Source organism: Squalius cephalus (assembly GCF_949319135.1).
Source record: "Squalius cephalus genome assembly, chromosome: 3".
NCBI classification, from domain to species: domain Eukaryota; kingdom Metazoa; phylum Chordata; class Actinopteri; order Cypriniformes; family Leuciscidae; genus Squalius; species Squalius cephalus.
Genome location: NC_137124.1, coordinates 26,345,056 through 26,360,614, shown reverse-complemented (window position 1 = coordinate 26,360,614; position 15,559 = coordinate 26,345,056). Strand labels below are relative to the sequence as shown.

Sequence of the window (15,559 nt, the reverse complement as noted above, 5' to 3'; positions counted from 1 at the left end):
TATGAAGAATAGCAAGTGTAGGAAAGACACAAAGTCTCATGCCATTTAGTGCCATAGTGCTTGACATTCATTTTTTTTGCTCACTGGCCACTGTGACTAGTGGTTTTCCAAAGTTACTATCCACTCAGCATTTTCACTAGCCACAATTTTGACATCGATACCATGGGGGAAAAGTGCCACTTGAATATTTTTATTATCTCATAATTTGGCAGCCGGTATATTAGGCTGCTGTCACTTTAAGACCTGATGCATGGATCCATTACACTGAAAACATAACTGACTGTGTTTACATAAATACTCAACAAGGCCGGCAATTTGACATTATTGTGTATGTATTGGACTGTTTAAGCACTTTAAGCAGCGAAAAACAACACAATTTAGGTGTGAGCATAAAATCTATGGGAATTAGTAAAATTATGCGTGTGTAAAAAAAGGTTTGTGTGTCGGAGAGATCATTATGAGAGAGCGAGAAAGCGCAGCTTGTATTGTGTATCAATTCTGGCCCATATAAAATTCAAACCTGCCAAAGTGGCTAGTAAGAGTGACTGCGTTACACGTCACCGTTGAAATCCACCCTTATTTACCTGGAGGCCCCCCTAAAATGTAACCACCATTATTATTATTTTTACTGTGTTTCCAACATTTTCAACATTAGTCAAAATCCCTAGTTAAAATGTGGGACCTAGACTAAATGAACAAATTAGCCTACACAAAATATTAAATTAATTAAATGTACAGCAGACTAGCAATTTTATTTACAAGGTAAAAGGGACCCTTATGTGTAAGCAAGAAAATGTGACAGAAATAAACCTGCCTTCACATGCACTCATAAATGGATGTATAACAGTGGGAGAAAAAAAAAAGACAAGAACAATTCTTAAAGTTAAAGGCACAAAACAACATGTAAACTCATGTCTCAAAAAGCTCATAAGTAGGTACAGTTCTGCTCCACAGTTGATTGCAGGTTTTAAGGTTCACCTGAGTCTTCCCATCTGAGCTATCCTCCTTTGGTTCATTCATTCATCGTAATTGCTTTTATAGTAACATGAATCTTAACAGAATATGGTCAAATTACTGTTGCATTACAACAAGGTTAATGTAGTTTGATCACATTGTGTTTGTTGACATTTCATTACAATACTTTTTTTTTTAAACATTTTTATTAAAAATATCTGCAATCATAACATTAGGTACACTTATGTAAATAAATGTGCACACCCACACACACACACACACACAGTGTATTATCTTGACGTTTCCGTAAGACAACTTCCTCACTCTCAATTCTTCTATCTCTTGTTCTTGATGTTTTTTAACCTAAGCCAGAGAGAGAGAGAAATCATCTTTCAAGCCGTTAAATTAAAAAAAATGTATACAAAGATACAGTACCAATTAAAGATGCATTATAAAATCCTATATGATTGGAAATATGAGCTCTGACCTCTGAAGCAGTTCACTAGTAGACACAACTCTATTTTCATCTTCACTGTTAGAGTCAGTGTCGTCTGAGCTGCTATTGGACTCCTCCACCCTCTTCTTCTGTTTCCCTTTATGCTTATGTTTCTTGTTCTTTTTCTTCTGAGAAAAGAAACAATGTCATTTCTAGTTTTGCAAAGAAGTCAGACCGAATAAATCTGTTCCAGAAAAACTGTACCTTTTTCTCTTTCTTGTGCTTCTTGGCTCTGTGTTTCTCTTTCTCTTTTTTCTTCTGTTTCTTCAGCTGCGGTGAGCGTGCAGGTGGCACAAGCCCTGATGAAGAGAGGAACAATGTAAAACTTGATGTTAGTAGAAAAAAAAAAAAAAATTCTGGATGAAAGAGAAAAAGTAATAAAGCTAAAATTACTGCACCTGTATATTACCATATATTACCAAGTATCAGATATATTCTTGTAAAGAAACTATGTCTTATGAGATTGAGCTGAAATCATCATTATTATTTAATGAAATAAGTTAGTATTATTGCTTCAACAGGTAGTCACAGTGTTTACACGATAAATTGAGGGTGGTGGTAACGGTAGTGGTTACAGTGACTGACCAGGGGGTGGCAGTCTGGGGCCAAACTCCTCTTCATCCAGGCCTTGTGATTTAGCAGGAGCATTATCGGAGGACTGAGTATTTTGTGCTGCAGTTCCAGCAGACGGCATGCTCTGGGCTGTAAGGTGCTTCAAATCTGAGGGGGAGAGAAAATAAAGTCAATAAATGATTATGACAATGACATCTGCATCACTGAAAGAGGTTTTTAATGGAACTTCTCATATAAAGCATACCTTTCACATTGCTGATGTCAGGAACAGGAGTGATCGGAGCTGAGATAAGAGGGTTCACTGTCCCTGCACCGCTTTGGATTGGTTCAGATGTTGGAAGAGCCACCTCGTCCTCTTCCTCGCTACAATCTTCAGATGACGATGAGCTCTTCTCATCCGACGAGCTGGCAAAGATGGCTTTAAAGAGATCCATTGGAGGCCTTACCTCTTCTTCATCCTCTTCCTTCTCCTCCTCTTCAGTCTTTTGTTCAATCTGCTGCCCATCAGACAGTGCCACTTTTACCTGCACAGAAATGTGATCATTAAATTGAGGTTTTGCTGTATATAGTACTAATTTAAAAAATACTTTAGCTTCAAGTTAGGTGAAAACTTTCTGAATTTATTCTTCAGGGGTGAAGAATACCTCTGGAGTGACAGAAGCATGTGGAGATTCTGTCTGGGTCTTGACCCCAGCTTCATTTTGCTGGGCCGCTGAAACCTCACTGCGAGTTTCACTGAGGAATGCACTGAGTGGGTCTTTAGTTTCAGATGCCTGCCCTGGTACATCCCACCTGGATCTCTTATTTGAGACTTCTGGAGTCAAACAGGGAAGGGTTGTGCTGGAGCTGGGAATTTTGGGAGCACTCGGGGCCTCCCTGCTGTCCGTTATGGTCAGGAAGTTAAAGACTGAGTACTTATCTCTCTTTATTTTAGGCATTCCCACTACACTAGACCTGCAAAACAGAAAAAAGATAAATGAAAGAGAAATTTGTTACAAACCATTCCTAATGCTGAAGCAATAATAATAATAATAATAATAATAATGTAAACTTAAATGTAATCATTTTAGTTACATTTGTATCTTTCCATTAATTTAAAGGTTGGTGGAAAATCCCTTCCATAAAAAAAAAAAGTTGAATTGCACTGAAAAAAAAAAAAAAAAAAAAGACTGCAATTTAATATGATTGTAAATTATTTATTTTTTTCCTCAATTAGGGCAATTCAACAGGTTTTTTTTTTTTTTTTTGTATTAAAGACATTTGTCCTTAATTTAGTAAAGGAATGTCTTCAGATACAGCATATGATTTGATCCACAAGTCTGCGTCTTACCCTGGATAAGGATGTGGAACATTGAATCTTTTACACAATAGTTTATCAGGGTGCCACTCAAATGTTTCTCTGGTCAGTTTCCCAAACATCTTCATCTTCACAGCGGCCTGCTTGTCATCCACATCATTCTAAAGAGAGTGAATATTAAAGTACCATTATAATAAAAACAAGTTGCTTAACAGTGGACAATACTGGAAATATAACCAAACGAATTTCCTGAACTTATGTCAAAGAGCTCCTAACCTCTTGATCCCGTGTGACCTCCACATTGTCTGTGTCGTCCTCTTGTTTGCTACGTGTGAAGCGTGAGGAGAGAGAAGAGTTGCTGGGCTTATAGAGTAATGCAGCGCGTACAAATTCGTCCCTTTCTCTCCCTCTCTCCCACTCCGTCATGGAGGAGTCCAGACTCGAGTCCAGGGCATCTACAAATAGTGCGGAAATCAGGTATTTAGCTAAGCACAGATTAGGAAAATCCAGGATAAATCAGACCAAACATAAAATGTTCAAATTCACCTTTATTGCCCTGTTTGAGTTTGTTGACGTACAGATCGTAGCGGGCCTGCTTCTGAGGATTGTTTGAAAATGGTTTAAAGGTTTTGCTAGCATCTGCAGTGGGAGCAGACCAGGCATTCAAAGCCATCTGGGTCTCAGAGGATGCCTGAGGTTGGATTGGAGAGGTCATGCTCTGAGTGTGGGAATCAGGCTGTGGGGTGTTTGACTTGAAACGGCTGGACAGGGCCTGCAGAGCGGCGGCTTTAGCCGAAGCCACCACGGCAGCTCGATCCGCAGCTGAGGAAAGGTTTCCCGCTGGCTTATTCCGCCCCTCGGCCGCTCTGCGGAACTCATTCAGACGCTCTCTGTCCTTACTGTCAAGCAACTCAAACACAGAACTAGGGCCTATAGAACATAAACAAAAGTTTGGGTTATAAATTGTATTAAAAGCAGTAACAAACTGCATTTTTTTTTAATCTTATAATGTTCTTTGAGGTCCACTTATAATGTTAGCAAGTTTTTTACATCAAAAAACACCCTAATTTAGAAGTAATAGGCTATTTTCTATCATGTTTTTGTACACTGCTATGATTGGCTAACAGTTTTGCATTTTAAAATAATTTGACATCCCCACCATTACCATGAGGATTTTTTTGTGTGAAAACTTACGATGTTCGCCATACGTTTGAAAAACCTACACCTCAAATACGAAGGATACTCCAGCATGGTAATTAAAAGTGCTCTAAGCGATGTTGGGTGGCGTCACTTCTTCGTTCGAAGTATTGTCAAACAAAACGGAGGCTAGCTCGACCCTCCCTCCTCCTCATCCCGTCCCCTCCCCCTCCCCCTCCCCCTCCCTCTCCATTCCGTGCTTCCTGAAACAGGAGTTTCCGATGTAAATCCGGGACTTTGCTTCTCCTTTTCCCTCTCCTTTGCTATTTGTTCATCGGAATGTCGTCTCTTTGGTCGCGTGTCGGCCATATCAAAATTCAAGAGAATATCATTCTAATGTTAGTCGCTGTCGTCGTCTAGGACATCTCTCCTCTTGCAAACTTCCCTCTTCATGCTTCTCTCACCTCCACTCCCCACACCCCCCTTCATGTGCACGCGCACTAATTTATGTGTATTACATATTCTTTGTAAGTCTTGGTTGTGGAAAATAAAGTTTAACTACCTGGAATTTTAACAGTTATAGTTGACAAAGGATGACATATGGGGCCCTATTTTAACGATATGAAACGCAAGTATCAAACGCGAAAAGCAAGTAACTTTGTGGGCAGATCTCGGATCTAAAATGGGTTGGTCTGAAGTAGCTACATTTCTCATAGGTGTGGTTTGGGCGTAACGTGAAATAAACCAAATCAGAGTTACATCTCACATTCCCTTTAAGAGCAGGCACGCTTGTTTCATGGCGGATTGCTATTATAACGGCGGATTTGCCAGGCGCACGCGAGGAGCGGTTCACAGCCGAGGAGACCGACGTTCTCGTCAGGGCCGTAAAAGACAGAGAAGTGACACTGGGGACTTTGGGAAACCCACCCAAATTAGCTTCGGTTAAACAGACGTACAATAATTTGGGTAAATGTGTAAGCTAGATTTACGCCTATTTTTTCACATCGTCATGGACACAACAATGATTTCCTTCATGTGGAATATTTTTCCTTGTAATTATGTATGGTTTGCAAAAATGTGAACTGCTGCGTCTGTGTAGATGAGAGAAGCAAAGTGTATGTGCGTTGTGCACACGCTACATTATGGCCAAGCATGCGCCCTTAAAATAGCATCTGAATAACCACCACTGACTTTAGACGAGGTTTTTCCTGGTCAGTGGTGGAACTGTTTTCTGAAACTGCAAAATAGCACCAGGGAACATTTGCACCGGAACACGGCTCCTCTATTCGCTGAACCGCCCCCGGGAGCGCAAGTTCATTCCCTAATTTACCGACGTGCGTCTGTCGAGGGAAAAGTCCGCTGTGCGTCGGGTGCAAAATAGGAATGATACATGCGTCGGTATACAAAGTCAATTGCGCTGGGTGCAAGATAGGGCCCATGGTGTTTTGTGTTTTGTGTACCATCGTTTGTCGCACTGTCATTCTTATATTCATTGTTAATCATTTTCAGTAAAGGGAGTACATATCAAATAATCTGTAACAGACAAAGGAATGGTAAAAACACTGTTACTCACACTTGTGTGTTGTGAGTGACATTACTGTTGGATCCAAAATATAGTCAGCACTGCATCATCTTTTATTTTTAGTCTCTTTGAAAAGCCTGTCAAACTGTCTTGTTAAAAAACTAATCTGCAGTAAAATAAAGCAAACAATCGAACAGTGTCTTACGGACGCAATCTGGAGCATGAGTGAATTGTTGGGCGAGGCTAAAGGGGCAATGATGTAGAAGTAGGCGTTAGGGGTGTAACGGTACGTGTATTCGTACCGAACCGTTTCGGTACAGGGCTTTCGGTTCGGTGCACGTGTGTACCGAATGACTGCATGCAATATTTTGTGTGCGGAACATAGGTACATTTTCGTGTTTCTACACGAACATATTAAGTGGCGGAAGTCTCCGCGTTCAGCGCAAATCCCGCCCTGCAGCTGATTCTAATGTTTTACCAGTGTTTTATCCGTCGTCACTGTAACCTAAACCAATAAAATAGACTGCAGGGCGAAAAAAAGCTTTTCCGCTCCGTGTGCGCCGCCGCACTCTCCGTTTCGTGTGTGTGTGTGTGTGTGTGTGTGTGTGTGTGTCGGCCCGCTGCGCTCTCTGCTCAATGTTCGAGTCCGTGTTTGCGCTGCGCGTTCTGCTCTGTCGTTAACGGCCCAAACACTCAAAACACCCAAAACAGTGTGAAACAGAGTGAAATTTCTCAGTAGTACACTTCTGTTTGCTGAGCTGGTTTAGTTATGCTGGCAAAAATGGTAAAATGACCTGCTCTGATCACAAGCTCTGGTAATAATAGCTTTGGACTATATTTTATTTTGATAATTATTAAAAAAGTGAAAAAAAAAAAAAAATTCTTAAATTGATTATGTTGATTGATTATTGAAAAATAATAATACATTGATATATTTATGTTTAATATTATTTTAATATAGGGCTATTTTCTGTTCCTTTTTTCCCCGTGTTTCATTTAATTAGGTGATTATAAGTTTAATTATTGATGATTACAAGCTTGGAGGAATTGCAATTAATTACAGCAAATTGTGCAATTAATTAGTTCTTTTTTTTTTTTATCGATTCCCAGCCTTAATTTTTAAATATGAGCAGGCCTACAAGCTGGGATTGGTAATGCTGCACTGTAATCATAGTTATTTATTTATATTTTTCATTATATCTTATTATGTGATATTGGTTTGAGACTGAGAGTATTTTATTTAGTGGAGAACTTTGCAGCAGTATTTTATTTCTTATTCTTTTTTTTTATTTTATATCTATTTTATTATATTTTATTAAAAAGTGTTTAAAAAAGTGTAAACAAATTGTTAAAAAAAAGTTTATAGTAATAAACAACCTGCAGTTTAATGTTTGCATTTCTTTCCCTTACTGTACCGAAAATAAACCGAACCGTGACTTTAAAACCGAGGTACGTACCGAACCGTGATTTTTGTGTACCGTTACACCCCTAGTAGGCGTTGATCTTCTTCTGCAGTTGCGTTTTTTTTTAGGGCTGTAATCTCCCAGTCGATTAGTCGATTATTTGGTCGATACGTTCTGGCTCGACTAAAATTCTGATTGGTCGATTTTTTGCCGCGTTCATTTCATTAGTTTTGTTGCGTTCATTTCATCAGTTTTGCCGCGTTCATTTCATCAGGTGGAAAGCACTAATTGCTAATGGGGGTGTTTTCAGAGCACCCCTGTTTCACTGGTAACAGTCTGTCTTCAGAACACCCCCCTTGTTTTCACTTCTTTTGGATTAGCCCAACCCACTGGAGAAGAGAGACAGATTGAAGAAAGTAGGCTACTACTAGAAGGTTTGCTGAATATTATTACTTGATCTGGTTTGTTTAATAAAAATTTTTTTTTTTATTAAAGTGGACGTGCCTTTTGTGTTTAAGAGTAAAAGCTTTAAGTTAATAGTCTATTCGTGTCTCAGCCGCGAAGCTGAGCTTCTATGTTCGCGAGCTGCACAGAGCGGCTGAAATTATAGTGTCTGTCAGTTATTATAATACATATGACAAAACAATTGTCTAAATTATGTTACATATTCCTCAAAAGTTCTTGTCATGATATCACTAGTTGACAACATAGTACTATTTTCGGAAATCATAGGCTCTGATCTGATATTGCGCAGGTGCACGTGAAGCAACGCTGCCAGAGCCGACAGACTAATGTGTCAGACTCATTTCAGTGCAAAATAATTACGTCAAAAAATGATTTAATACTGCAAATAGCCTACTAGTTTTTTATGTTTATTTATAATTCATTTAGGCGGACAACAAGGTGCACAGTGCGCAGCTAATTAATTTAAAGTTTTTTTTTTTCCTAACGTCATTTTTAGTCGAAAATTTCAGGACTTTAGTCGACCAAGATTTTCTTTGGTTGATTACAGCCCTATTTTTTTTTTGCACTATGACGTCATACTGAGACAAAATCCAAAACAAGTTGTTTTGGGAGCTTGGTTTCAATAAACGCTGTTTTTGGACTAACAAGGAAGTTATGAGATCTGAGACGTACTCTCTCTCCACCTCCCTACGATTTTGAGTGATTCTTTGGCCAAAAAAAGAGAAAACAAAATAAATGTAAAGATAAATTTGACTGAGAGCATTATTTTTTTTCAAAGTTTCTATAGATATCATGATCATATTGTGAATTGTTTTTGTTCGTGTAATGAAAATGTGACAGCTCTGATCTGAATCTACCTGCAATCACAAATCTATAATTCAAATCACTCTTAAAACAGCCACAACACATACACAGAGACATCCTTACCCTCTAGAGGCCTTTCTCCCAGCATGTCACGTCTCTGAGCAGAGTCTAAATTGTGACGACCCTGCTGTGGTACATCCTGTGATAGGTGTCCACGTGAAGCCTGCAGTGCCTGGGCAACAATAGGACTGACAGAGGATGGATCAACCACAGGACGGAAGTAATGTACAGGCCGATAATCACGGGGCAGATCAGGGGGAGGATAGACCTAGAAACAAAACCAGTGAGCCTAATTTAACAGCACAACTTTTTCACACCAAATAAAGTAATAATAGTGCTGTACATTACAGTTTTAATTTCTGCAGCTTGGTAGGCCAATGTAAACCCCTCCAGAATCCTGCCCGAATACGCCACATCTCTTTTTGAGTCTGGAACAAAAATACATTTGTCATAGAGGAGCCATCTTTCCTGCTAAGCCTACAATTTGACACGAAACAGTATGGTTACATTACAAAAGACACTCAAAGAGCACCCAGTTCTGACATCCTGAAGCAACATAAATGCATCATGACATTATGAGGACACAGCCAAGGACTTTATGTCACCAACCGTTCTTCTTCCTGGTATACTGCTGGGGAGCAGTCCATCCATAGAGCCCATCCCCTGGCTCTTCTCCTCCCAGCACAGCATCATAGTTGGACATGGAGTCCTTATGATAAATATCGGTATCTTCCTCCTCCATTGCACCAACTCCAAAAGCCTACTCACATATACACTGATGTCAGCATGTTTCTTCTAATGGGAGTGTTTTAGTTTTAGTAGCAAATTTAGTTTTCTAGGCCATTACAGATCAGGACGTTGGCGTTACCTGTCCTCCAATCCCGCCCCTGCGTTGCAGTCCTGACTTTTTTTTGTCTCCAAATAAGCTGGTTGCTCTATCAGAGTGAATCGTGAAGAGGTTTATATGTCCTGACCCTGATCCGCCCTCCAAGGCCTGTAGAGGGTTCAGCCCTCTGTAACCCAGACCATGGGAGTCCACTTTAGGGGTGAAGTCCACTGGGATCACATCTTTGGGGGCAAAGGTCACATTCTCTGGAGCAAATTCATCATCATCCTCCTGAACAAAAATAAAAAGTTTTTCAGTATGACTAAAATCTGTCCATTCTTCACATAGTAATCACATAGGCTGCATCTGAATATGCATACTTATATGTGAAACAAGTAGTTTGTCCGAATTCACAGTATTCATAAACAGTAGGCAAAAGGTACCCGGATGACTTAGATTCTGAGGGGCACATCTGATGGACACTTTACAATCCAATGAACCCACTGGAGAAATTTGTGAATAGCAGTGAAGCAAAGCAACTGACCCTGGTAGGTCACATGACTATGACAACATGATGAATGTAGTACTTCCAGAGAACAATCATACTATAACATCTTTTTTACTGGTCGCGAAGTAAGTACCAAATCAAAAGGAGTACCTACTCAGAGAATATGCAATTTTGGATGCAGCCATTACACATTTCAAATTAATCTGATCAGAACCCCAAAACATTAACCAATATCCACCTCGGACTCCTCAGATCCATTGGGCGGCAAAACACAGCCATAAACTCTAACTGCATCTGAAAGACGAGAAAGAGCAAAGCTAAGCTTCTTGAAATGTTAACATTGTGCTCAGCACATCAAATCATACTTTCCAGACCTAAAACCTAAAAATGGCACTTCAGATAAAACAAAACATCTGTTATATCTTCTCTCATCACCAGTGTTTTGCTTGGGTTGCTTTCTCTTCAGTCTTGGTCCGACTCCCTGGCCATCTTTCCAGCCCATTTTTCTCAGCAGCTCCACACCAATAGATGACCTAGCAATCACACAATGACATGTAATAAGTTTAGCTTTCAGTTACATTAGAGCTAGCCCATATTAGTTAGAGTGATGCTTACCGTGCAGGGGCAATAAGCTCCTCTAGCAGTCCAGTGTCTCCAGGTATCAGAGCAGCAATCGAGCTGACGGCTCGTGCTTTGTCTTTTAACTGATCCTTCCTCTCCGATGCAAAATCATCTGTAGTGACAATCTCTCTTGGGGCAATACCATGCTCACCAAAATCCTTTTACAAAACATATAATGTATTAGAAAAAAAAAGTACACGCCAACAACTTTACAGGTATTAAGGCACAGGAGTGTTGACGTGTGAGAACCAAGGATTCACACACTAACCTCCTCATCCATAAAGTCCTCTGGTCTAGCATTCTGCCTCTCTGCCTTTTGCTGTCGAGTTGATAAAAATGTTGATGGTGCCCAGCCTAAAGGACATAGCAGATTAGTTAAACTACAAAACCCGGTTAACAGAATCAAAAGCATTACTGCACTGAGCAAGGTTGGCATTGACCTTCTTTGGTGCCCACTGTGTTAAAGTAACCAGCGGAGAAGCCACCAGTAAAAGCTCCGTGAAATCTCTTGTAGCGCCCCTTCTCATCTTTAACCGTCTGCTCGTGCACGGGGACTGGCTTTCTGCTGGGTTCGTCTGAAATACACATATACGAACAACGTGGAATTCACGTTTTCATTAAATATTCACAGCTCTTATGCATCAAAAACCTGCACATTCAAGCAAATGACAACTACAGTGTACATGTAACGTTAGTACCTTCTTCTAGAGGCTCTAAAGGAGTTCCGTAAGACACGAAATCCTCATCGCTATCTTCGTCGGACGCCATGTTTACAATAAGTACGGTGGCCCCGTGAGCTCTTGCTACGTCCAATTCATGAACCAATCGTTCTTTTGACTCGGACCTTTCCAACGAATCACTTCAGAGGAATCGTCCACAAGACCGAAAGTGCATTATGAAGTGAAGTGTGCCAGCTGGGACTGGGCCCATGAATCGGCCCGAGCGGTTCTCGAGTCAACTCAACATAAATGATTCATAATGGTTCCGATTGTCAGATTCATTAATTCATAGTAAGGACATTTGGAGTGATAAACTTATCGACAGATGGTGCACTTTTTTAAAACGTTGTATTTTTCAATGTAACCACAAATTATACAGAGTTTCGAAATAAACCGTTTTATATCTGTACTCAAGTGTATAATGGCTACAACAAACCAAACTGAAAAAAAAAAAAAATTACAATGAAAACAATGTAGAATTCTCGGAACGCTTTGAATTATGTAATAGCAAAGACTTTGTAATAACCTATTCCCTGCGTGATGTTAGGAAGACGTGATGATGGCCCAAGTATGTGAAATAATTCACTCAGATTTCGAACCACTAAGCTTATTAAACTTTGCCAACTGACAGACGCCTTGGTTTTCGTGTTAACTAGTTTGTTTCAGTGACATTAATAATAACAAATAGCAAAAAACTCTGTATTACAAACAACTTTTATTATTGCCAACACATATTCTTATAGATTTTATCTCTGGAGTGAAAGTAAATAAAATCTCAGCCAACCATGACACATTAGCCTGTGACTCTTTTATGTTAAACTAGTGCAGCCTTTAGTCGCATAAAAGTACTTTTAAAAACAACAAAAAGCAGCGCATCATGTCATAGGCATAAACATTTCATAAATGTTTCCTATTATATATGTAAAAGTCAACTTAAGGTGAACAAATATCAACACTTTAATATTCATTATGTGTTCAGCAATTTACTTTAAAAATACATACACCGTATGCATCTAAAATAAGACCACGGCATTACAAATGAGGATATCAAAATCCACAATCAAATAAAACTCTAATTTTCCAACAGAAAAATAAGGGTTATTTAAAAATAGCAGAAACAATGTTTTTCTTCAAAATGGCCGTTTCCTTTTGAGCTGCCATTGCTTCTTCATAAATTGCAGAGAGAAGTTAGAGTCCTGTTTGGGAGGTTGACCCCCACACACTTTGGATTATCTCCTGGCACTGAGGCCTATGTGCAATCTTGATGATTAATGTTGATATGAAATGCTCTCCACCCCCATCTCTTCAAGGTGCTATTGGATATGAGGTCGCGGTTTCAGGATAAGTTTCCCCGTCTAGCATACGAGGGGGGAAAATACAAATGAATGCACAAGAAAAGTTACCTTGGATTTTTAAATCAGTGAAATTGATAGATCACAAAGGGCAATAATTCAAAGGACACAAGTACTCACATCATCACAGGACATGTTATATTCTGCTAGTACTGTCCGGCAGCGAGCTGCAATACTGCAACAAGTGGTTAAGGAGAGATCTGGTAGTCTCTGACAATCTGCAGTTTTGGGATTGTTAAAGCAACACTATGGAACTTTTCCTCTGCGGTCGACCTACAGGTTGGAAGCGGAATTGTCCATTACCGCAGTCGTAAATCATTTAGCCTACCGCAGCCTACTGTCGCACACACGCCCGCTGTTTATCCAGCTCCGGATTTGGAATGAACGATGTCCACAGACAAGGTAGAGTATGATGCATGATTTTATGAAAGTATGATGTATTGCGACATCAGAAACGAAGAAAAACTAAATAATGACTATTGTAACGCTTGCCATAAAGCAAGTCAAATTTGTAGTTTTCTTATGTCTCATTAGAACTACAGAAACACGACCCGATCTGGCAATCTTACATAGTGTGGTTATAGCAGATAAAGGACCTCAAAGCAGAGGCATAAGTGCCTTTCACCCTGTTACGACTTTATTATTACGAAAAATTATTTTAAGGTAAAAATTTTTACATAGTGTTGCTTTAATACTCAAGAGAATGGCTGAGCACATCGAACACCACTGCAAATTTCCAGCATTGAGAAGGATACATAGATGGCGCCACAACCCGTTTATGTATTCCAGCAAAGAAAAGGCCAATGAGAGTCACACAGCTGATAGTGAAAAACGGATGATTCCATAAAGATGAGAAGAAAGAAACCTGTGGAAAGAGATGACATAAGAATGCATACAAGGGGAATGTGACATCAGGTGCTAATCTGACCTCATTTGTAACATCTCTTCATTTCACATACTTTCTGAGTGTCTGGATCTATAAGCCAGTTCCACGCTCCTGTGGCTGTGCACACAGACACCACGATCAAAATCACTGCAAAAAGAAGACAGAATTCATGAATTAAAATGAGACAGTGTATTGCACAATAAGCTCAATCCTTGTGGATATATAAGAGTTATGAACACTCAGTAAGTGTGTACTGTACACTTCGTGGCTCAGAGCACAGTCCAGGTTTTAAAATGCTTGAGACAGATTCAGTAAAGATTAGACCAGACAAGCTGGACTGACTTACTGCGCCAACGACCCGTAGCCGGCTGCAAACAAGACACATACTCTGTCAGTCTCCTCTCAAATGCCTTCAGGTCTACGGATGAGGAAAACAATTGTATCAGCAGAGCACAGCAACAGTGAGGTAATCTATTTTACAATCTCTCTCTTTTTAAAATACTGAGGCAGAAACCCAAACACAGTTTACAGTTTTTTATTTCCAAAGAATTCAACCGCCATTTAAAGGACAAGTTCGCATGCTTTCAACCAGCTTTGTATTGTTACAATCTTGGTAGTGTGTATACAAATAGTCAACTATAAAGGGCATTACTTTTTTCTTTTCTTTTTTGACAGCGCCAGGCTTTGTTAAAACTACATATCTTACTTCCGCATTTTTGCATTCCCGCCCACAGACAGTCGGATCGAGCCCAAAGCATTATGGGTGTTGGAGTTTCCCTACCTTTCTGGCAAACTCAACAACACAGATCTTTATAGTCATATAACACCACTTTCAAAAGCATTTTACCTTTCTACTACTTTTATTTATTTATTAAAAGCGCATATTGCCAGTGGCGAATTACTCCTTTAAGTCACTATACTGCAGTTTCACACATCACTCTGAAAAATGCATTATAAACAAGAGCTAAACATACAGATAGGCAAATACACTGGTATGAATGGACTAAATTACATTGTTTATAGGTTCAGAAATATCAGCTGTACCAGGCATATCAAGGCATTGACAGCTTTATGGCTTCAAAATTTACTGAAATGTAGTGGAAAAGGTACACTAATTGGCATGTATTATACGTCAGTGTCTGGTATAGTGGAGTTATGACAGGCCAACACAATGTTTAAAGCCAAGACCCGGACTTTACTATGACAGAAGAGCTGCACTCTTTGTTGAGGTATCAGTTTTTCCGAGATCTCGGTGGTAACTGCTGAAAGGTCTTAAGAGTCTTAGCTTAGATGCTAGCAAGCCCAGTGTTAACATAATACATCTAACATGCCATAACAAACACGTGGACGCTTTACTAATATATGAATATGACACTCGGAGATGAGTGCACTAAACTAATATTCTACTGAAAAGTACCTTCGGCTTGTTCTAATGAATTCATTGCTTTTCCCACCAGTGCTGTGGACGCTCAGTTCAGGCCTGCAGACACACGCAACTACCGTCAGCGGGCACCAGCCAATCGCGGAAGCTCTCTTCTCATTGGCTAGAAGAGAGGAGTGCGTCATCTTAAAGAAATATGTTAGATTCTTTTAGACGCTTATTTCTGGTTAAATGCTTAGATGTTTAGTTCTTTGTTATTATTTTAATTTCCCCCTAAGTAAATTTAGAAAGAACACCCTAGACCTTTTTTGAAAACAAAAACAAACAGGTTGTTCAAGCAATTTTAACTACGCTACACCAAAGCTGTCAAGACTTTTAAAGCTTACTTTTATACTTTTAGCTCATCAAAAATTTCAATGAGTTGAAACGACAGACAATTTAATTACACATAAAAGCAACTAAGGCAGCAACTGAAATTATGTTTTTAAGAAACTATTTTTTACAGTGTTTATTTATTTATTTATTTATTCATCCATTATTTTTTTATATAATTAT

At 39.4% G+C, this 15,559-nt stretch overlaps 2 protein-coding genes across 5 annotated transcripts; both read right to left on the bottom strand.

Moving 5' to 3' along the window:
- Positions 1 to 719: 719 nt before the first annotated feature.
- Positions 720 to 11,485, bottom strand: gpatch1 (G patch domain containing 1). Of its 3 annotated transcripts, none has more exons than XM_079867891.1 (19): positions 11,365 to 11,485; positions 11,107 to 11,241; positions 10,935 to 11,020; positions 10,661 to 10,824; positions 10,481 to 10,578; positions 10,284 to 10,339; positions 9,580 to 9,828; positions 9,321 to 9,471; positions 9,060 to 9,139; positions 8,775 to 8,979; positions 3,867 to 4,250; positions 3,597 to 3,775; positions 3,354 to 3,481; positions 2,668 to 2,977; positions 2,268 to 2,547; positions 2,036 to 2,170; positions 1,655 to 1,749; positions 1,442 to 1,578; positions 720 to 1,317 (listed from the first exon to the last, which is right to left on the bottom strand). In XM_079867891.1, the coding sequence occupies exons 1-19, from the start codon at positions 11,432 to 11,434 to the stop codon at positions 1,290 to 1,292; spliced, it is 2,970 nt and encodes a 989-aa protein (XP_079724017.1). In that variant the 5' UTR covers positions 11,435 to 11,485; the 3' UTR covers positions 720 to 1,289. The 3 variants fall into 3 exon arrangements, with proteins under 3 accessions (XP_079724017.1, XP_079724018.1, XP_079724019.1); XM_079867892.1 differs by having other exon boundaries at positions 1,442 to 1,575; XM_079867893.1 differs by having other exon boundaries at positions 9,580 to 9,825.
- A 1,145-nt stretch (positions 11,486 to 12,630) lies between these two features.
- Positions 12,631 to 15,189, bottom strand: cnep1r1 (CTD nuclear envelope phosphatase 1 regulatory subunit 1). Of its 2 annotated transcripts, none has more exons than XM_079866325.1 (6): positions 15,041 to 15,189; positions 13,970 to 14,041; positions 13,697 to 13,770; positions 13,493 to 13,602; positions 12,858 to 12,912; positions 12,631 to 12,740 (listed from the first exon to the last, which is right to left on the bottom strand). In XM_079866325.1, the coding sequence occupies exons 1-6, from the start codon at positions 15,063 to 15,065 to the stop codon at positions 12,699 to 12,701; spliced, it is 378 nt and encodes a 125-aa protein (XP_079722451.1). In that variant the 5' UTR covers positions 15,066 to 15,189; the 3' UTR covers positions 12,631 to 12,698. The 2 variants fall into 2 exon arrangements, with proteins under 2 accessions (XP_079722451.1, XP_079722452.1); XM_079866326.1 differs by having other exon boundaries at positions 12,858 to 12,955; positions 15,041 to 15,131.
- Between the last annotated feature and the right edge of the window lie 370 nt (positions 15,190 to 15,559).